Genomic DNA, 23,721 nt, shown 5'->3' on the forward strand with positions numbered 1-23,721 from the left:
TCTGTTCCCAGGCCTGTGTGTGTGTTTGTTGCTGTGACAACCCCAAATGATGGATTGGCAACAGGTGTGGGGGATTTACTCAGAGTTTGCGTGAGGCCTCATCAACAGTGGAGAGGATAAAAAGCAAGAGAGAGAGGTGGTGCGTGTGGTTTTTCTCCCTTGTGAAAAGTCGTTTTATTGGGTGGTAATAGTTACTGGAGGACGGGTGAATGAAGAGGACAGTGTTGCTTGATGAGGGATTCGAGAACAACAGCAGGAGAGCGAATTACCCTGTTTGCATTGGAGAGGAGCTGAGTAACTGAGAACTGAGTCTTGTAATTGCACACGTTTGACACTGAATTGGATGTGGTTTGGAGTGTTTGGATCACGATCATAAATATCACTGAGTGGATTGTATTGATTCATTACCGATCTCTTACCTCTCCCTCCTCTATAAATGGTGATGTGAACTCTGCCTGTGACTGTGAAGAAAAACATCTCAGAACATCCTCAGTGGCAGTGAGGATTGCGCCCTCCCCCTTCCCTTCGGACAGAAACCCGAATGTGAGTGCTGGCTTTAAATTGCACGTCGTGAAGTGAGTTTGCAGTGGCTAAAATTGATGTTTTCCCCCACAATATATGTTTGAAGTGGAATTGTCGTGTGTGTGTGTAAGCTACATTCCTGTTTGCCATGCACTCTCTATGTGTCATGAGGGCTGACTGTCAATAGTAAGAGTCCTGCGACACTGATTTGTTCCAACTGTCTGGATGTTGAGGATTTATCATCTGGGATGTGAATTAACCCCTCTGTTGTGCTAATAGGAGAAGAGATGCCCTGTTGAAATATTTACTATCTGCCTCAGAAAAGCTCTGTGCAACCTGTTGACTTCGAGTCTGCTGTATCCCTGCCATTCAACTGTATGGTGAGAGGTGTTCGCTCCTTCCAATACATGTGAATTGTATACTTGCCTGAAACATCCATTCTGTCTGTCTCAGAAGAAGCCCCATTCAGCCTGTTGACTTCGAGTCTGCTGTATCCCTGCCATTCAACTGTATGGTGAGAGGTGTTCGCTCCTTCCAATACATGTGAATTGTATACTTGCCTGAAACATCCATTCTGTCTGTCTCAGAAGAAGCCCCATTCGGCCTGTTGACTTCGAGTCTGCTGTAGCCCTGCCATTCAACTGTATGGTGAGAAGTGTTCGCTCCTTCCAATACATGTGAACTGTATACTTGCTTGAAACATCCATTCTGTCTGTCTCAGAAGAAGCCCATATTCAGCCTGTTGACTTCGAGTCTGCTGTATCCCTGCCATTCAACTGTATGGTGAGAAGTGTTCGTTCCTTCCACTGCATGTGAACTGTATACTTGCCTGAAACATCCATTCTGTCCGTCTCAGAAGAAGCCCCATTCAGCCTGTTGACTTCGAGTCTGCTGTATCCCTGCTATTCGTCTGTATTGTGAGAAGTGTTCGTTCCTTCCAATGCATGTGAACTGTATACTTGCCTGAAACATCCATTCTGTCTGTCTCAGAAGAAGCCCATATTCAGCCTGTTGACTTCGAGTCTGCTGTATCCCTGCCATTCAACTGTATGGAGAGAAGTGTTCGTTCCTTCCACTGCCTGTGAACTGTATACTTGCCTGAAACATCCATTCTGTCCGTCTCAGAAGAAGCCCCATTCAGCCTGTTGGCTTCGAGTCTGCTGTATCCCTGCTATTCGCCTGTATTGTGAGAAGTATTCGTTCCTTCCAATGCATGTGAACTGTATACTTGCCTGAAACATCCATTCTGTCTGTCTCAGAAGAAGCCCCATTCAGCCTGTTGACTTCGAGTCTGCTGTATCCCTGCCATTCAACTGTATGGTGAGAAGTGTTCGCTCCTTCCAATGCATGTGAACTGTATACTTGCCTGAAACATCCATTCTGTCTGTCTCAGAAGAAGCCCCATTCAGCCTGTTGACTTCGAGCCTGCTGTATCCCTGCTACTCATCTGTATGAGGAAGCCCCATTCAGCCTGTTGACTTCGAGTCTGCTGTATCCCTGCTATTCATCCGTATTGTGAGAAGTGTTCGTTCCTTCCAACGCATGTGAACTGTATACTTTGTCTGAAGCATCCATTCTGTCTGTTTCAGTAGAAACCCTGCACAGCCTGTTGACTTAGAGCTTGTTGCATCCTTGTGGCCCACCTGTGCTGAGAGAGGTGACTGTCCTTTGTCACGAACGTGAGAGGGGCACGCTTTGTCTGGAATATCCACTCTGACGGTGTCAGGAGAAGCCACCTTACTGTAAGACCGTGCACCTGCCGTATACGTACTTGACTGATATCATTCGCCTCAAATTCCGTACCTGTGGAAGAAGGAAGGAAGGCTGGAATTACATACTTACCGGAGGAGACTTACCGGACCCCTCACTTGCCAAACACATCCCCACCTCAAGGCTGTGTATCTGCCGTGTACGGACCTGACCGATGTCCATCCGTCCCAAATTCTGCATCTGTGAAGAAGGGAAGGGAGTTTGGAAGTATTTAATTACCAGAGGAGACTTACCAGACTGCGGGCTTGCCGATTGTATTCCCACCTGTGAAATACCTACTTGACCACCCATCTGTCCATCTATTGCGGGGCCCGCACAGAGGAAGAGGGCGGGAGAGTCCCCGGTCGCTGCATTGTTTACCTTCAAGCCCTGAGGGTAACAAAGAAGATTTTAGTTTAGGATTCCCAATTTGTTTTTACTTCAAAATAAAACTTGTTAAATTTATTCTCTGTCTCCGACTCTTCCCTCTGATACGCTCCTCGAGGCGGTCCTGGTTTAGGGGAGGGCGCAGTCCAGCTTGGCCCCCCTGACCTGTGACATACTTATTAGATGAACACCGCATGTGCTGTCTACTGTTTAACAGGTAATAACTTGGGCTACATTCGATTACAGTACACTAGACCACTGTGACATTAGTTTGTTGTACGTGTGTGGCTTATAACAGAGGGGAGTAAAGTTGAATGCAGCTTCCAAAAGAAAAAAAAATAGCCAATTAAGATTTTATTAATTTTAATACAGTCACACCGGTGCGAGTACGTTCAGCAAGTCATATCATCAGCTACTAAATTCAGATCTGTGATCGCTTGCTGTCGCTGAGCCAGAGACAGACGCGTTTTACAGTGCTGCTCATTAACCAATCACACACGGTTCTGTTGAGCTTTTGAATGCAATCAGGCCAATCAGAGGCGTTCCGATGAGTCATCGCTGAAATGCCGGTGCTTCCTTCACTCGCTCACTGACTGAATACCTCTTTCTGGCAAATTCTCTCATCAGAAACAACAAAGTGCAGAATCTATAATTAAGATATTGATTTCACAGTGTTTCAGTGATTTTAATGGGAGTTTCTGAGAGTGATTGAACTCTAGACTGTCAGTGAAAATCATCTTTAATAATGTAAATGTTATTTGCTCTCTTTCTGAACAATGAAATTATTAGTATGATTAGTAGCAATATTTATATCACATTAACTTTCAATGTTAAATTCACATTTAATATAAAGTCAGTCGTATTAAAAATATGTTATGGCATGACACCTATATCTATTAATTAAGTAAACAGACAGGGTTTTATAATAAATTACATAAATTGGAGTAAAGGCTGATGAAATATATACATTTATACACACACAGATACATTACATACATTTTATCTATATATCTAAATAAAAATAGGCTCCGTATATATGACCCAAAGTAACTAGTAATAACTACTTGAGTAGATTTTTTTTATCCGATACTCGGTAACACTTTAGAATAAGGTTCCATTAGTTAATGTTAGTTAATGTATTAATTAACATGAACAAACAATGAATAATACATTTATTACTGTATTTATTCACCTTCGTTAATGTTAGTTAATGAAAATACAGTTATTCATTGTTAGTTCATGGTAATTCACAGTGCATTAACTAATGTTAACAAGCACAATTTTTGATTTAATTAATGCATTAGTAAATGTTGAAATTAACATGAACTAAGACTTGTAAATGCTGTAGAAGGATTGTTCTTGCTTAGTTCATGTTAACGAAAGTAGTTAACTAACATTAACTAATGGAACCTTATTCTAAAGTGTTACCCGATACTCTTTTACTCTTACTCAAGTAACTATTCAAGACTAGTACTTTTACTTTTACTTGAGTAAATATTTCTAGAAATACTTTTACTTTTACTTGAGTAAAGATTTTGGGTACTCTACCCACCTCTGACTAATTGCGTTAATACATATGTCAACAAAATTCTGATTGGTTCCAAAACTTAGATAAATGCTCCAAAGACGTATATCTGATACGCTGGACACTGGCAGTTGATCGTTTGTCCTGGGACTGTCTGAGCTTCTCCCTGTATAGACAGATACTAACACACATACACAGAGAACTTATCTAAAATTCAAGGCTTTCTAGCACTGGGGAGTTTCTTATCATTACGGTTGGATACACACACATAATATGTGGACATTAATCTCGAGGAAAAGAAATACAGGGTAGAACAGGATTCTTTAATATCTCATAAGCGCACATAAGGTTACACATTTCACTCTTGCCATAACTTGATTAATAGTCAAACAAGAAATCATGTAATAATATAAATGATCTCAGTATGAAGGATATGGCAACTCTGCATCCACTCCTTCAATGTATATATATATATATATATATATATATATATATATATATATATATATATATATATATATATATATATATATATATATATATATATATATATATATATATATATATCTATCTATATCTTTCCTCAATTGTCAATTTGTCTGTTAAATTCTTTCACTTCACTGAAATAGTTATCAGAGAACAATCATTGTTGTGTTAACATAAATATCAGTAACAAAAGGGTGCACTGGGCATTGCTAAAAAAATAATTAATAATATACTCTGACCTACAATGATAATCCGGATCAGAAAGGAAGACCTGCTCAGCCTCCTGTAAGGAGACATTCCCGAGGACAGCCAGGGCATTTATCATGGCCTATGAAAAACATTAATGTAAATATACTATAATACCACTACTGAAAATTTGAGAAATCCAAATATTACCTTCTATATATGTTTAAAGGATTTATAATATCACTATATATGCAAATAAGATCTGCACTGCTATTATTACACTGTAAAAAATAAGTGTAATTTTAACTGTAAAATTTTGTAAAAACGCTACGGAAAAAAAACTGATAATAGGTTAACAGTAAGTTCCCGTACTATATACAGGGAAAAACTGTAAAAGATCTAACAAAGCATTTAATGTAAATTTACAGTAAAATTCTGTTAATTATACAGCTTTTAGAAGTAAAAAAAGAACAAATCAATGTATAATTTACAGTCTAAAACTGTAAACTGATATTCCCAGAATTCCCTGCGTGACACTCCACGTTTGAAAGTATTTTGTTTAAATAATCATGTTTTTAAATAGTTCTTGTTATCAGTTATGTACATTTGAGCTTTATGTTACATCTTCTGTTGCTTAATGAAAGTTTTTTGCATTATTTTAGTATCACGTGTGTTACCATGATGGTGTTTTGTGTTTCCATAAATGTGCACCTTCTATATGTTAATATATACTTCTGCTTGTGGTGAAGCTACTTGTGATGAGCTTTGATACTTCATGTGGCTTTCTCTTATACAGTACCATCTTTATTATTATGGTGGTTGTCAGTATTTTCAAGGTACAAAACAGATTTAATTTTGTGTGTTGTTGAATTTACTGGTTTATATTCACATTTTCTTGTTTGTAAATTACAGCTTTATATTGTAAAATTAACAGTTTTTGACGTAAATGTGTTTACAGTTTTCTGTATTTTTACAAAATTATTCTGGCAACCACAGCTGCCAAAAAGTTTTTGTAAAAACAACAAGAAATTTTTTACAGTGTACTATAAATGTTAACTGAGCCAGTGCATCTGAAACTTGCGTATGTCTGGGTCCGGTGAATGAATTAAATACACTAATGTTCCCTACTGTTCACGAGATGAAAGTTGAACTCATGGTGTGTACACACAGATACATAATTAATTTTTACCTTAAAGGTAAAAATTACTTATTTCTCAAAAATGTTTGTATTACATTGATTATTATTATTATTTTTTGTTTTTTTTGTTTTATGAAATATTCACCTTTTGAGGCTGTGATTTATCTTAACATTTCTCAATTGGGCACATACATTAGTTTGTTTCATCATCATTTTCACAACATATTTTATTATTTTACATAGTTAACTTTGCATCAAACATTTTTAAATGAAAAAAATAAATAAAACGGCTGTAAAATAATACAAATAATACATGACTAATTTTAATATTTGTTTTATCTGAAGAATTCGTAAGAAAATACATGCGCTGCTTATAGACAAGATTATTTATGCTGCAGATATTTTACAAAACAGATAAACATTGTTAAAAACAACCATGAATGCAAACAGCGATCTTTCAATTAATGCAAACCTACCATAATAGCATTACGTTAAATTGTACAGTTATAAACTGTTATCAAATAAAGTTAATAAAATACATACGTTATCAGAAATATCTTGTTTGTCAGTCAGAAACCTTATGATCTTATAGATAACAGTCAGAACAAAATCAGCTCTCCGAAAATGAAAAGTATTGCATATTTGGGTGGTTTGTGTTTGAAAGAAGAAATCCCTGTGGACTTATTAACCACTGACGCTGATCCGCATAATCAACAGAAGAATAAAGCAATCTCCATGTTGTATCTTGATGATTTTCCACACAGAGGTACGCAAAAATGTAGGGAGGATGTTTCTTCGTGTCTTTGATATACCACTATTCACTGTTAAATTTGAAACACATTAATTATATCCATCTAGCCAAGTTTCGTATATAAGTTTCCCTTATAGTAAATGTGAGCGTCCGCAAGACCGGAAGTAAGTATGCATACACTCGCATTGCTGAAACTCATCGGACCCATCTTGTACACCTAGCCCATAGGTGGGTCCTAAAACCGCAGCCTCCAATTGTACAGGAATACCCTACTTGTTTTGAAGAGCTGTTTTTTCAGGGTAAATTTTTTTTTTTTTTTTTTTTTACACTACCATTGAGAAATTTTTAACAAACTATGTTACAGACTTTTCATTAAGAGCCTAAAGATTCAGATCAACTAGTGGAAAATGGGCATTATATGACCCCTTTAATTTTGAAATGTTTTAACTGTTGCCTCGCTTTCTACTCAAACCTCGTACTTTCTATGGTATCGTACTGAGAAAACACAGAGGAACATTGAGCTTTGTGAGTTACCTATCACGTTTTGGTAGTGATCTTTACCACAGATTGCATTGCTGACTGCGAAAGGTGATTGGTAAACAGTTTGTCAGAATGAGAAGCATGACATTTCTCGACCAGGCGCCGAATGCTACCAATCACAGCACGGACTGGCCCAGCTAACCAATCACAGGGCATTTCGTATTTAAGGAAGGCGGGCCTTCAATTGATACAGTAACTATTTGAGACGTTCATACCAGACTCAAGAGTGAAGTGTTGTAATAATGTAAAATATGTTGAATTTTTTTTTTTTTTACAACAGAGTCTGTTCTAGTACACATGAACTCACAAAGCTTTACTTTTTAACAATATGAAATTCTTTGTTCAGACAGCAATGTTTGACTTGGGATATTATTTGGGGTAATTTTGTTGGTCTGACTATTAAATTATTTAAATCTTAATAGTATTAAATATTAAATAGTATAAACAGTAAAAATAGTAAATAGTAGTTAAGGAAAACTAATATAAAGTGGGACAAAACTTTTTTTTTGCTAATAAAATTACATAATAACATGTTTTTTCAGAAACATACTAATTTCTTGTAATATTTTCTTAACAGCTAATCTCTCTGACCCCTGCTACAACTACACTGTGCTGGACAATCCATGGAGATCCACCAGCAATCAGATACCATACAACGGCTCTTACAAGTACATGTGTGACCAGTCAGTCTCCTGGAGCGGATGGTATCGTCTCTTCATTAACGGTCTGAGCGCTCACATCCCAGACACATGTGTTGCTCCGTTCAGCTGTGGCACTCAAGTCCCACTGTGGATTCGTGGTGGACACCCAACAGTTCAGGATGGAGTCGTCACTCGAGATGTCTGTGGTTACGTTGTCAGTTACTGCTGCTTTTACGGGTCTTACCCCATTAAAGTCAAAGCCTGTCCAGGCAACTATTATGTCTATGAGCTGGTTCGTCCAACTGAATGCGATCTTGCATACTGTGCAGGTGATTATATTTCAATCAGCTCTTTCTACACATTCATGATATTTGTGTCTCTGTTCATTAATCACTATCATCCAAACTTTCAGATGTTAGCAGCGTTAATACCAGCTCTACAGCCGTCACACCAGCGACCCTCTCTACAGGTAATGCAATGCACCTTATTGACTTGACTGAATAATTTCTAATCTACATATAGATCTGTGCTGCTGAATGGATGTGTGCTTGAGTTGGAAGAAAAAACATATTTACTGCACTATTACAAATAGTATGCCAGTTAAAAACAGTATAAACCACCACTAGTGTAGCTTCCTGGCTTAAAAATGTTGAACTCTTTCCTGATGATTCATAATGAGCTTTATTAAAGATCTGTCACCGTAGATTTGCAGTAATCCCCATTAAATGCCATAAGACATCACAAATCACCGTAAGAGCTTTGTATGAAGAAAACAAACAAAACATAATATAATATAAATAAACTATGAAATAAACATACATCAAATCAAACACAAACTACTAAAACAACAGTTTAACACACCTAACTTAATGCAAACAAATAACCATTACTACATTACATAAAGCATGAAATCCAAAACAATACACATAACAAAGTAAATTTTACCTTATTCTCCACTCAAACCAGGAGCTAAATCCTTCAAGTTCTCTTTAACCGTATGCCTTTAAATGAATCGTCCATGATACAATGTACAATGCTTTGAGCATGCTACAATATATATCCACTTAAGTGGAAGAATTTCTAAATAAAAGACCTGGTTACCCACAAACGTATAAACAAATAAAACCCCCAAATCCAACAATTAAACACGATACACATTCAAAATGGACAACACTACAAATCATTTAAATATGAAACATTTTAAAACCGTGTATATATATATATATATATATATATATATATATATATATATATATATATATATATATATATATATAACAAAACCAAATCCTTAACAACACGAAATAATTTGACCTATATATGGGGCTGTTAGCTGCATCTGGTGTGGCATGAATACAACAAGAAGGTGCGTAACTTTAGAAGCACTCTTGGTAACACTTTCTATGAAGCCTGTGTTTCTAATACATTATTAGGATATTCTTAAGGCATTATAATGAAGGCATAATGCATTATAATATATATATATATATATATATATATATATATATATATATATATATATATATATATATATATATATATATATATATATAATATGTTGTATCATCTAATGACTATTCATAAGAAAAGTTTTAATATATTATAATATTTACTTATTTGTGGTTATAGCTTTTAAGAGTATAATGATTTATAACAAACATGTTGCATCAACTTTTACAATGGATTATACTTCTCATAGTTATAAGGTACACTGTAAAAAATTTCTTGTTGTTTTTACAAAAACTTTTTGGCAGCTGTGGTTGCCAGAATAATTTTGTAAAAATACAGAAAACTGTAAACACATTTACGTCAAAAACTGTTAATTTTACAATATAAAGCTGTAATTTACAAACAAGAAAATGTGAATATAAACCAGTAAATTCAACAACACACAAAATTAAATCTGTTTTGTACCTTGAAAATACTGACAACCACCATAATAATAAAGATGGTACTGTATAAGAGAAAGCCACATGAAGTATCAAAGCTCATCACAAGTAGCTTCACCACAAGCAGAAGTATATATAAATTAACATATAGAAGGTGCACATTTATGGAAACACAAAACACCATCATGGTAACACACGTGATACTTAAATAATGCAAAAAACTTTCATTAAGCAACAGAAGATGTAACATAAAGCTCAAATGTACATAACTGATAACAAGAACTATTTAAAAACATGATTATTTAAACAAAATACTTTCAAACGTGGAGTGTCACGCAGGGAATTCTGGGAATATCAGTTTACAGTTTTAGACTGTAAATTATACATTGATTTGTTCTTTTTTTACTTCTAAAAGCTGTATAATTAACAGAATTTTACTGTAAATTTACATTAAATGCTTTGTTAGATCTTTTACAGTTTTTCCCTGTATATAGTACGGGAACTTACTGTTAACCTATTATCAGTTTTTTTCCGTAGCGTTTTTACAAAATTTTACAGTTAAAATTACACTTATTTTTTACAGTGTATTATAAAACTAATTTCTTGCCATTTTTCAGATGCTACTTTACTTAAAGCGGTCAAATACCACTTATAAGTAATAATAATAATATTTATAATAACAAGTTTTTCTCTCAAACAACCATAAGATCAGATATCAGATCACATGAATGTGTAATATGACACATTTGCTTTGAATTATTTTATTGTAATATAATTATTGTGATGGTACCCTTTAGACAACCGTTGATAAGTAACTCTGCAACTACATATCAACTAGGGGCTCATTAGAGTAGTGGTTCCCAAACTTTTCCATTCTACGACCCACCTAGACAAGTGTAATATATTTCACGAGCCACCAATATATATATATATATATATATATATATATATATATATATATATATATATATATATATATATATATATATATATATATATATATATAAGTTGACATTAAGCCTAATCTTACTTAAATGTTTGATGACAGAAATGAAGTATTTAAGAAAATTAACCAATTTTTCACTACTAATTTTTAAGTTTTCATTTTTGTTTACAGACGTTAAAATATGTAGTGTCCATAAAACTGTGAAACAGGTTCACTCCAGCGCTAATCTGCGCTGCTGTTTTGTTGCAGAAAATGCATTCATGATCCTTCCGTGTGTATCGGCGAGAATGGAGCACACACTGTAAAAAATAATTAGTTGGGCCAACTTAAAATTTTAAGGCAACAAACTTCAGCAGATTTTTGAGTTTGCTCAGCTTAAAGGTGAATTAGTTGTACAAACTTTTTTGCATGTTCAATCAACATAAAAATAACATTTTGTGTTTAGTTGACTAGAAATGTATTCTTAAATGATAAAAACTCCATAAGTTTACAAAACCTGATAGTTGAAGTTGCTTTAAAAAAAAAAAAAAAAAAAAAAAAAAAAAAGTTGACAAAACTTAAGTTTAAGGCAACCAGCTTCCGAAGGTTTTTGAGCTCTCAACTATTTTTTTTTTTTTCTTTTTTTTGGGGGTTTTTACAGTGCAGCTTGAGAACTTTAGGTTTTACTCAAGCAGTTTAAAGTTCAGCACAAAACTGTCAATCCAATATGAGTGAATTAATTTATTAAATGCTACCCAGTACAACATTGTTCCTTAAAAAAATCTTTAAATGGACAGAATCACAATTTCTTTTTATTTCATCAATATATATATATTTTTTTTGTAGAACAGCAAGTTTAAATCACAAACCAAATCAAGTCATTTCATTCGCAATAAAATTAATTACAATTGAAGGTTTTTTTCAAGTTAAGAGCTTCTTTGTTACATTTGTGTTGCAAAATTAAAAACTTCTACCAGTTAATTAAATTGGGAAAGCATCAAATAAAAACTTTCACAAAATTCAAGTCCAAAATAATAAAAAAATAACAACAGGTCCAGTCAAAAATGTATTGGCTTTCATATCTGTCCTTCATATCTATCACAAGCAATATAAAATTAACTGCAATGGTGATAAAAGTGTGTGCATAGCAACAGAGTTTGTGGCTCACTGTCTTTTGGTTCTACATTTTGAATAATGATATTTGCTTTAAAGTCTGTAATGGAAAAGCTGCAATGTTTTTGACTTCTGTGACCACTGGATGATGAAATCAGATGTGTTTTAAAAACCACACTGGCTAAAAGGGCACCTTAAAGTTTCATGATTTTTTTTTTAAAATGGCTCCTTATATGTTTGGAGTAATAGGGTGTTTTACAAATTACCTAAAAAGTCACACAATTCACCATTCAATGTTAAGTGACTCTCACGTGAAGATAAGCACTTTTGTGATCTTAAAAGGTGAGACTTCAACCAGTGGTTTTAAAGGAGCAGATGCAATCTGTGTAGAGGCAGGGTAGTTGGCAGTATCTTCCTTGGTAGTGGCACAATTGGTCATGTTTCAAAAGGACCTCCTGGGCAGGGTGTTCAAATCTGCAGATCTTGCACTGCCTCAACCTAATCAGGAAAACAAAAACAAAAAACAATACAGCGGTAATGTTAGAACAAATTCTTTTGGCAACAATGTAAGATTTTATTTTATTTTTTACCACCAGGGATACATTAATTCATTGCTGGAGAACAATATAAAATAACAACTTAAAGGGATAGTTCAACCAAAAATCATAATTATGTTATTAATAACTCACCGTCATGTCTTTCCAAATCCGTAAGACCTCCGTTTATCTTCTGAACACAGTTTAAGATATTTTAGATTTAGTCCGAGCGTTCTCAGTCCTTCCGTTGAAGCTGTGTGTACGGTCTACTGTCCATGTCCAGAAAGGTAAGAAAAACATCATCAAAGTAGTCCATGTGACATCAGAGGGTCAGTTAGAATATTTTGAAGCATCGAAAATACATTTTGGTAAAAAATAGCAAAAACTATGACTTTATTCAGCATTTTCTTCTCTTCCGTGTCTTTTGTGAAAGAGAGTTCAAAACACTGCAGTTTGTGATATCCGGTTTGCGAACTGAATCGTTTTAAGCGGTCCGCGTCTCCAATAACTTTTTTAATGTGACTGACACTCCCTCTGAGTCAGAATAAACCGATATCCCGGAGTAATTCATGTACTCAAACAGTACACTGACTGAACTGCTGTGAAGAGAGAACTGAAGATGAACACAGAGCTGAGCCAGATAACGAACAAAACATTGACTTATCGGTTTTCAGATTACCAGTAGTTCTTTTGGACAGTTCGATTCAATAAACCTGTTGAAGAAAAAGGTTCACCGGTTCTTTTGCTCTCAATGTAATGATGTCATTGGCGATGACTGCCCTTGATTCAAGCCTTCGGTTTACCTGGGCTCATAACATTAGCACGAATCAGTTCGTTTCAGATGCTCTGTGTGTCGGTATGCTTCACGCTGAATCACACATGCACAGTATCATCAGCTCCTCTGTTCGTGAATCGGACTCAATGTTCATCTTCAGTTCTCTCTTCACAGCAGTTCAGTCAGTGTACTGTTTGAGTAAATGAATTACTCCGGGATATTGGTTTGTTTGAACTCAGAGGGAGTGTAAGCCACATTAAACAAGTTAACAGCTTAAGTCATTGTGGATTAATGTTTATTGGAGACGCGAACTGTTTCAAACGATTCAGTTCGATTTGGTGAACTGGTTCAAAAAGATCCGGTTAAATCGAATGATTCGTTCGCAAACCGGATATCCAGACTGCTTTGTTTTGAACTCTATCACAACAGACACGGAAGAGGAGACAATGCTGATTAAAGTCGTAGTTTTTGCTATTTTTGGACCAAAATGTATTTTCGATGCTTCAAAATATTCTAACTGACCCTCTGATGTCACATGGACTACTTTGATGATGTTTTTCTTACCTTTCTGGACATGGACAGTATACCGTACCCACAGCTTCAATGGAGGGACTGAAAGCCCTCGGACTAAATTTAGAATAAATTGAAACCATGTTTGGAGGTCTCACGGGTTTGGAACGACATGAGGGTGAGTTATTAATGAGATAATTATGATTTTTGGGTGAACTATCCCTTTAAAGTACTATCTAAAAGCAAGCAAGTTGGTTAAACGAATATCAAAAAAAAAAAAAAAAAAAAAAAACTAAGAATTTAAGCTTTAAAATAGCTCTTAAGTTATTTGCATTTTCAATGTGATCTCATGGGAATACATGTGTATTTTTATGTTACATGTGGTTCTACCACACGAACATTTACTTATGTTTTCCTGCACATAGAAACATACAATTTAGATGTATTTATAGCAGTAAAACGTACAAATACTTACGTGTTAGCAGCTAAAAAAACTTAAATAATCTAACGTAAAGTGTGAATGTATATGAATTCCCATGTATTAATATTAAAATCATGGCTTTAATTATTTAAATCTGTTGTATTTAATTGTCATATCAATACATGTTTTTATTCAATTTATAGAAAGCAGTTACTTGTCTACTTAATAGGAAATAACATTTCTGTGCATGATGCAAACCATAGATACACAAAAGCACAGCATACAATTACAAATCACATCCATTTTATTTGTTTGCTGTACTGCATATCTTTAGAATCCAGATGTTTGCAAGGATCATATCCAAATTCAGCCCTTTATCAATCGATCTTCATTTTCATTCTCAGCAACAGCGTCCGTCACAATCAAAGCTCGCGCTCGTTATGAATCGAATTTGAAAATAGTGCCAGTGCGCCACGTTACGATATGGTTTACGGCACTGATATTGAACGCTCATTGGTCCTCATCCAATTCGTCACAGATTGCGACATGTCGTGTTTCAGTTTATGACATTTGAGGACTGCACCAGTGCACCTTCACGGAGAGAAGACAGATACATAATTTCACGGATTAATAAATTAAATTCTGCTCTGTACCCTATAAAAACTATTACCTCCATAGAGGACTGCGACTGGAACTCATTATAATTTGAACTACTTTTGGTACCACTTTTGATATTTTCGCAAATAATTAATGATTAACTTTACGTTTGTTTGTCTGTTATTTGTTTGTTTATAACAGTAACGTTATGTAGTTTTAAGAAATGGTTATGGGTAGGTTTAGGGGTAGGTGTAATATTAAAGTTAGTGGCTCAAAATAACGTTTTAATGTTATATCTTTACTAAAATTGTGTTTTATTATGTTTTATTCTTTTAACATTCTGTATAAAATGGGTAGGTTTAGGTTCGGGTAGGGTATAGGGATCTTACATTTATCAAAAAAATATATAAAAAGGGAAAATATACATAAATATTAAACAAATTAATCAGATACGCATTGAAAAGCGGCTTCATGAACGTCTCGGTTACGTACGTAACCCTCGTTCTCTGATGGAGGGAACGGAGACGTTATGTCGACCGACAAATGGGGTCTCACTTGGGAGGCCAATCATCTCTGATTTTAAGAGAAAACGCCAATGAAATTGGCAAGTGGATTAACACACCTGAGCCACTCCCCGTGCCAGCGGGTATAAATAGGGCGACAGGTGCATCCACTCATTAGGTTTTACGCTGAGGAGCCGAGAACGTGTCCCGGCAACAGCGAATGGTTCAAGGTTGTGGCATGGGGACATAACGTCTCCGTTCCCTCCATCAGGGAACGAGGGTTACGTACGTAACCGAGACGTTCCCTATCTGTCGGTCACTACGAGTTATATCGACCGACAAATGGGGTCCTATGGAAAACGCCATAACCTGAACCTCGTCACAACCCTGAGGCGCTGCAATTGTTGACAAGCCTTGGCGTGCCACAAAAGCTACGCTTAAGGTCGTAACCTTCCCAAAGCCCCAGCGCAAATTCACTGACCTTGGTACCGAAGGGGCCAAAGGGTGAGTACTTCGCTGCTGGAGAAGGCCATGCTGCTGTTCCGCCCACATAAGTAAATGGAAGGGATTTCAACCTTCGGAGAAAGATTGCTTCAAATCTTCCCTATTTGTTCTTTCAGCTGGCAAGACAATGGGGAAGCGAGCCTTTAGGAAAGGCCGCTACGGAGACCACATCCTACCCGTAGGGAGGTGACGTGGATATACCGATATGGACTGGCCCAGAGGGCAGTACTACATATGGAAAGGGTCTCTGAGGCAGGTCCTACCTTGGAGTAGGGATGGAACGGCTGCCAGAAGAGACTGACAGAGCGATCTGTCAAGGGAAGACACGGGTTTGCCAAGAGGGAAACCTTACCGTGGAGAAATACACATATGGGATTACCCGTAGGGAACCCAGCCATATGGACACCTAGCCCAGTACAGGGGCTGACCGGCTCCGGGCATGCTAATGCCAGTACTGGGCCTGGCGACAGACTGCTCCGCCAAGTCTGACGCCGAGGGTGCTGGAGGATGCTCGACCAGGGTACGCCAACCGGGGAACTCTACTGGGAGAAGAAGGCGCTCACATCCCCGTGTTAGGGGGAATGGCGCAGCAAGCGAGACACCCAGCCAGCCCTTCCCGCCAATTACCTGTTACCCAACACACGGGAGGAAACTGGCTCTACACGGAGGTTGTAAAACCTCACAAAGGTGTTAGGTGTCGCCCAGCCCGCAGCTCGACAAATGTCTGCCAGAGAGGCGACGTGCGCCAACGCATAGGAGGAGGCCACACTCCGTGTGGAGTGGGCCCTCACCCCCAGGGGGCACGGCTCGCCTTGGGAATGGTAAGCCAAGGCGATGGCGTCCACTATCCAGTGGGCCAACCTCTGCTTAGAGACAGCCTTCCCCTTCTGCTGACCTCCAAAGCAGACCAGGAGCTGCTCAGAGCTTCTGAAGCTCTGGGTGCGGTCCACGTACACGTATATGCGAAGCGCTCTTACGGGACACAGCAACGACAAGGCTGGATCTGCCTCCTCCAGGGGCAGCGCTTGCAGGTTCATCACCTGGTCTCGGAAGGGAGTGGTGGGAACCTTGGGCACGTATCCAGGCCGGGGTCTCAGGACAACGTGAGAGTAGGCCGGCCCGAACACAAGGCACTCTTCACTTACCGAAAATGCTTGGAGGTCCCCGACCCTCTTGATGGAAGTGAGCGCGATCAGGAGCGCTGTCTTGAGAGACAGGAACTTCAGCTCAACTGAATCCAGCGGCTCAAAGGGACCCCTCTGAAGTCCCGCCAGGACAATAGAGAGGTCCCAGGAGGGAATCAAGGGTGTCCTAGGAGGATGTAACCTTCTGGCACCCCTCAGGAACCTAACGATCAGGTCATGCCTCCCCAGGGAAAGGCCGTCCACTGCATCGTGATGTGCTGCAATGGCAGCCACATACACCTTCAGGGTGGAGGGTGACAGCCCACGCTCCAGCCTACCTTGCAGGAAAGAAAGCACGACTCTGACCGGGCATCTCCGGGGGTCTTCTCGGTGAGAAGAACACCAATTCGTGAACAGACTCCACTTCAGAGCATAGGCCTGCCTCGTAGAAGGGGCTCTAGCCTAAGTGATAGTGTCTACCAATGCTGGGGGCAGATCACTTAGCGGGGGATCTCTCCTCAGGGGGATGCGCCAGGGAGGGGCTGTCACGAAGAGCATGAGTTCCGAAAACCAGGTCCGGGTGGGCCAGCAAGGCGCAACCAACAGGACCTGTTCCTCGTCCTCCCTGACCTTGCACAGTGTCTGAGCGAGCAGGCTCCCTGGGGGAAACGCATACTTGCGTAAAGCCCGAGGCCAGCTGTGTGCCAGTGCATCTGTGCCCAGGGGGGCCTGGGACAGGGAATAGTACAGCTGGCAGTGAGAGGACTCGTGGGAAGCAAACAGGTCTACCTGGGCTTCCCCGAATCGACTCCAGATCAGCTGGACCGTCTGGGGATGGAGTCGCCATTCCCCGGGGAAAGTGAGCTGTCGTGAGAGCGCATCGGCTGCACGATTGAGCTCCCCCGGGATGTGGACAGCGCACAGCGACTTGAGCCACGTCTGACTCCAGAGGAGGAGATGACGGACGAGTTGAGACATGCGACGTGATCGTAAACCGCCTTGTCGGTTGATGTACGAAACAGCCGCAGTGTTGTCCGTGCGGACCAACACGTGCTTGTCCAGCACTAGCGGACGAAACCGTCGCAAAGCTAGATGCACTGCCAGCAACTCCAGGCAGTTGATGTGCCAAAGCAGTCGAGGTCCTGTCCAGGACGCTGAAGCTGCCTGCCCGTTGCATGTTGCGCCCCAGCCCGAGTTGGAGGCATCTGTTGTGACAACAACGTGCCGGGACACTTGTTCTAAGGGCACGCCGGCCCGTAGAAAAGCAAGGTCCGACCAGGGACTGAATAGGCGGCGACACATCAGTGTAATGGTGACACGATGTGTACCGCGGCGCCATGCCCATCTCGGGACTCGGGAGTGTAACTAGTGCTGAAGTGGTCTCATATGAAGCAACCCGAGCGGCGTGACTGCGGCTGCGGATGCCATATGCCCCAGGAGCCTCTGAAAGTGTTTCAGTAGTACCACTGTCCTGCCTCTGAGGGAACTCAGGCAGTTCAACACTGACTGGGCACACTCGCTGGTGAGACGTGCTGTCATACTCACCGAGTCTAACTCCATACCGAGATAAGAGATTCTCTACACAGGGGAGAGCTTGCTCTTCTCCCGGTTGACCTGAAGCCCCAACTGACTGAGGTGCCGAAGCACGAAGTCCCTGTGATCGCACAACTCTTCTCGGGACCGGGCCATAATGAGCCAGTCGTCGAGATAGTTGAGGATCCTGATGCCCACTTCCCAGAGTGGGGCAAGGGCGCCCTCCGCGACCTTCGTGAAGACACGGGGGGACAGGGAGAGCCCGAAGGGGAGGACCTTGTACTGCCATGCCTGACCCTCGAAAGCAAAGCGCAGGAACGGTCTGTGACGAGGGAGGATAGAGACATGAAAGTACGCGTCTTTCAGGTCGATCGCTGCAAACCAGTCCTGGGGCTGGACGCATTTGATAATGCGTTTCTGCGTCAACATCCTGAACGGGAGCTTGTGTAGGGCCCGATTCAAGACTCGCAGATCCAGGATAGGTCGAAGGCCACCGCTTTTCTTGGGCACGATGAAGTAAGGGCTGTAAAACCCCGTCCTCATCTCGGCTGGAGGGACCTGCTCGATTGCATCCTTCGCCAGGAGGACAGCAATCTCCTCGCGCAAGACAGGGGCATCCTGGACTGCCAACGAAGTCTCGAGCACGCCATTGAACTTGGGGGGGTCGCTGGGCGAACTGAATCACATAGCCGAGTCGGACCGTCCGGATGAGCCAGCGTGATGGGTTGGGCAGTGCAAGCCACGCTCCCAGATACCGTACAAGTGGCACCAAAGGGACAGTCGACATACCCGCAGTGGTGCAGAGATGGGGAGTCGTGCCGGAAGGCCCAGAAGGCACTGCGTCCTGGGTCATCGCAACCACACTCCCCGTGTTCCCGGAGGAACTGGCCAGAGACGCGTGGAGAGGCGTTGCGTCTCCGAACCGCGACCTCTTGGCCGCTGGCGAAAGGGGGCGTCCTGAGTGAGAATGAGGAAGCTGTGCGTCGCTCATTGTCAGCCCACGAGCCTTGCAACTCGGAGGAAGGAGAAATTGCTCTTTCAATGAAAATGTGGGTGCCACTGGCCGTTCGACCAGCGGCGGAACAGAACCAGAAGATTCTCCACCCGGCCCTCCTCCGGGGGAAGGAGTGGCGCTCTCTCTGCCATCTCCTGAAGAGCAGTTCTCCGCATCTCCGAGTTGCCCGTGTCAGGGCCGCTTAGTCGACTTCCTCGAGGACTTTGCAGCCGGGAGTGACACGGGGGGCGCCGCTCTCCTGCGCGGGGCTCGACGCGCCGGCCTCGAAGAACTCTCAGCACGGGGCGGAGCTGGTGTGGAGGACGCAGGGGGGCGCCCTCGGCGACGAGCAGGCTGAGGCACTGCCTGCGACGGAATGGTGGCAACCAGAGGATCACGTCGTGGCAAGATGTGCTGTATGGCCTCAGTCTGCTGTTGTTCTGTCAGGAACTACTGGGCACAGCCCCTGACAGCGTCGCCACACAGGACAGCCTGGGACATGGGAGCATCGAGAAAATGCACTTTGTCAATGTCTCTCATACAGACCAGGCTGAACCTGAAACGGCACTACTGGACCACCAGAGTGGACATCGCTTACCCGAGGGACTGCGTTGTGACTTCCGTCACCCAGAAGGGGGAGGTCAGTCGCCATGCGCAGCTCCTGCATCAACCTCGGGTTGGTCCTACCCTCGTGCATTTGTTAAAGCCTTGGCTTGTTGGGTTTGCAGGATAGCCATGGCATGCAAAGCAGAGACAGCTTGGCCCGCAGCACTGTAAGCCTTGGTAGCGAGCGCGGCCGACAGCTTACAGGCCTTGGGTGAGGGGCGCGGACTATCCCTCCCAGTGGCGGCGTTTTGCGGACACAAGTGCACCGCAATCGCATTCTCCTGCTGGGGAATGTCAACACACCCCTAGCTGCCTCGCCATCGAGGGTAGTGAGGACGGAGGAACGGAATGAGCTGCTTCCGGCCGTAAAAGGGGCCATCCACGACTACATCACTTCCCCATGCACATCCGGGAAGAAAGGAACCAGAGTAAAACGCGGTTGTGAGTCGCGCTCCACACCGAGAACCAATCAAACAGCCATGAGCACTCAGGGCTGGGCGGTGCATTCACCTCCATCCTGATGCTCACAGCTGCCCGGGCAAGCACGGCTGTCAACTCTGGGTCCAATTCGGCAGTGGCGACAACACCCGAGGGGGGCAGCCCCGCCGAATCTTCATCCACAGAGGTCGATAACCCATCCCCCGATGCTGCAATCGACATCTGATCTCCGGCGGCAAACTGAATGACCCGTTGGGACTGCCATAAGACAACAGCCCAGCAAAATCACCCAGCAGCTGCACAGGACAAACACTGCGGAAGGGGTAAGAGGTCCGTGGGGCGTGGCCCGGCGGAGAAGCTCTCACTGTCACCTTCAAATCTCCCAGAGCACTAGCCGGCGGTCCTCTGCTCGAGACAGAGAAACCAGAACGGGTAGTGACAGAGGGGTCTGCTCCCTTCCCTTTAAGAAAGGGGAGACGCGATCACAGCTTTGCCATGGTCACACACGCAGTGCGTGCATGAACCATCCACGAACGCGCCTTCAGCGTGCTGAATGCCCAGACACGGAAGAGAGCGAACGTGGCCGTTGTCAGAGAACAGGAAACGACCGCATCCAGAAGGACGCGGACGAAACGGCGTCTTGAAAAAGACGTGAATCGTCCGCGATTTGCTCTTTTAGGAAATCTGCTCTCTTAGTTGAAGCGCCCAGGGGAATCGCTGAAAGGGACACCGCTTTTTGCGCCGTACCGCCAACCAGAACAGCTTCCCGACACAGCAGATGAATGGCTTTGTGGAGTATAACAGCTTTCATACAACCACTCAGCTCCGAAGCAAAAATCTAATGAGTGGATGCACCTGTCGCCCTATTTATACCCGCTGGCACGGGGAGTGGCTCAGGGGTGTTAATCCACTTGCCAATTTCATTGGCGTTTTCTCTTAAAATCAGAGATGATTGGCCTCCCAAGTGAGACCCCATTTGTCGGTCGACATAACTCGTAGGACAGATAGGGAACAAATTTTTCTATGGATAACTGACTGGTCAGAGAACACGTTCTATCTGTACGTATTTGAGGTCGTTTTTACATTAATTTCGATACGTATCGAACCTGTAATTACGTCCAGATAATACGTAAATGACACTATAAATACGTAAGGGCACATATGTATTGGACAGTTTTAATTTATGTCTAAATATGTACGTTTTGACTGTGAGATCAGGCTGGCATTTTTAAAACATACAGATTTATAGTACTCCTAGCAAACATAAGCACATAAATTTAAAATAAGTTAAATGAAGAAAATACATATTTGAGACGAAAACACACAAGCTTATCTTATACAGTTACATTTGTTGTAACTTTTTTTATTAATACACTTTTAGCTTAAATAACCTTATTCAAAACTCAAAGGCACCCACACAACTGTACAAAATGAACATATTATAAACAAATAAAGAAAACTCTATATCCTTAACAATAATTAAATCCTTTTACTTAATATATATAAAACAGTGCTTACCTACATCATGATACTGTTGGGAAAAAAAGCCACCGAATGACTAAAAGACTTCTCGAAGACGAAGCAGGAGAGGTTGAACTGACCAGTTTAGAGCCACCTAAGCAGCTGTACAGAAGCACATTTTGTGAACAAATACCATTCAGACCTTGTTGTTAATTATTCTCATAGCCTGCATAGAACATTACTTGCCAGAGCGATTGCACTGTCGAGAAAAAAAAAAAAACCTCGCGCTCGTCTGACCCTTCTCAGGCAACTCGAAGACAAAGCAGGAAAAACTGAAATGACTAACTTGCCGACACCTACACCGTTGTAAAGGTGCATATTGTGAACAATGTTCATTTAAATAATGGCTTAAATTGATACACAAAGAACCACCACTTACCGGAGTGATAACAATGATGGACCAACGTTAACTGGGCGCCACCTGAGGCAACTCTAAAACAGCGTACAAAAGCACATATTTTGAACAAACATATTTCAACTCTTATGGTAAATATTATATAGATAACAGCACCTACCGAAGAGATTAACTTACACTGACAGGCAGAAAAAAATAGGCGACATCTGACCTGAGGCAACAATAAGACCAGGCGGGAAAATTTGCAGCCACCTATGTTGTACAAAAGCGCATATTGTGAATAAACTTAATTTAAATCATATTGTGAATTGATACACATAGAACTACACTTACCAGAGCGACCACAATGAGGGAATAAACAGAGGCCACTTAGGGAAACTCGAAAATGAAACAGGAGAAATTAAAATGGCGTTGTTTATAAAAAAAGCGATCAAACTGCACATGATCATCAGCCTTTGTGGTCAATACTGATAACCAACTTAAAGTTGTTAGTTGTTCTAACTTGAAATATAAATTTTGTGTAACAAATTGATCTAGATTTCTATTTAACTTACATTTATGTGCAGAGATGTATAAAGTACTAGAGACACATACTTGAGTAAAAGTACAAGTGCTCTATCAAAAAAGTGACTTGAGTAGAAGTAGAAGTGCTCTTTAAGCACCACACTTAAGCAGAAGTACTAAATTATGCAACATTTTTTGTACTTAAGTATTGCAAGTAGTCTATTTTAAAATGTACTACTCAAGCACTGAAAGTAAAAGTAGAAGTATTGTGTTATGTAGCTATTAAAGAAAATAGTCAAAAGTTTGAAAATATTGTTTTTACTATTTCAAATGATTAACCTAAAGGACAATCACAATTCCTTTGACTGTAACTTTTTGTAAACAAAAAACAGTTACTAGTGTTAGTTAGCCCAATTTGCAAAATTATGTCATTAATAACTTTCCCTCATGTTGTTTCAAACCCGTAAGACATCAGAGGGTCATTTAGAATTTTTTGAAGCATCGAAAATACATTTTGGTCCAAAAATAGCAAAAACTACGACTTTATACAGCATTGTCTTCTCTTCCGTGTCTGTCAAGTATAGGTCTCTGCAGGAAAGTAATGGGAGTTGCCAGATCAGGGCGTTTTTACACCATGAGACCTGATTGGCCGACGTCATAGTGATGTTAGGTTTAGGGGTGGGGTTGGGTAAGGGTGATCATTTTGATTGCCTGATTTAGAAACACCCAGCAGTTTGAAAACACCTACAAGGTGATAAACGCCCACATTTGCTCTGCAGAGACCTAAGTCTCCTTCAATGCGGCATCTCATGCAAATCATCCCACCGGCATTCTGTGAAGACTCGTCCTATTCTGCCCCTGATTGGGTAATACTGGCTGTATATAATTCACTTGGCGTGTTTTGTTTGTCAATGGTTTCCCATCAAGCTTTTGATCAGTGCAGCCGAT

General features: G+C 40.9%; 1 protein-coding gene and 2 long non-coding RNA genes across 5 annotated transcripts in view; 2 read left to right on the top strand and 1 right to left on the bottom strand.

The window, feature by feature from the left end:
* On the top strand, positions 1-2,736 carry LOC127949567 (uncharacterized). 3 transcript variants are annotated; one of them, XR_008152320.1, is made up of 3 exons: positions 1-1,036; positions 1,244-1,305; positions 1,916-2,736. It is a non-coding gene; the product is annotated as an uncharacterized LOC127949567 (long non-coding RNA). The 3 variants fall into 3 exon arrangements; XR_008152321.1 differs by having other exon boundaries at positions 1,247-1,305; XR_008152319.1 differs by lacking the exon at positions 1,916-2,736 and adding an exon at positions 1,513-1,707.
* Positions 2,737-6,728: 3,992 nt separating this feature from the next.
* LOC127948418 (adhesion G protein-coupled receptor E3-like) overlaps positions 6,729-23,721 on the top strand; it is a 52,482-nt gene continuing 35,489 nt past the window's right edge. The window contains exons 1-2 of the mRNA XM_052544852.1: positions 6,729-6,759; positions 7,862-8,254. Coding sequence (XP_052400812.1) covers positions 6,729-6,759; positions 7,862-8,254 — 424 coding nt within the window. The remainder of the gene's footprint in view (positions 6,760-7,861; positions 8,255-23,721) is intronic.
* Positions 11,390-22,507, bottom strand: LOC127949579 (uncharacterized). Its single transcript, XR_008152371.1, has 2 exons — positions 21,912-22,507; positions 11,390-12,350 (listed from the first exon to the last, which is right to left on the bottom strand). It is a non-coding gene; the product is annotated as an uncharacterized LOC127949579 (long non-coding RNA).

Source organism: Carassius gibelio, chromosome B1 (assembly GCF_023724105.1).
Source record: "Carassius gibelio isolate Cgi1373 ecotype wild population from Czech Republic chromosome B1, carGib1.2-hapl.c, whole genome shotgun sequence".
Taxonomy (NCBI): domain Eukaryota; kingdom Metazoa; phylum Chordata; class Actinopteri; order Cypriniformes; family Cyprinidae; genus Carassius; species Carassius gibelio.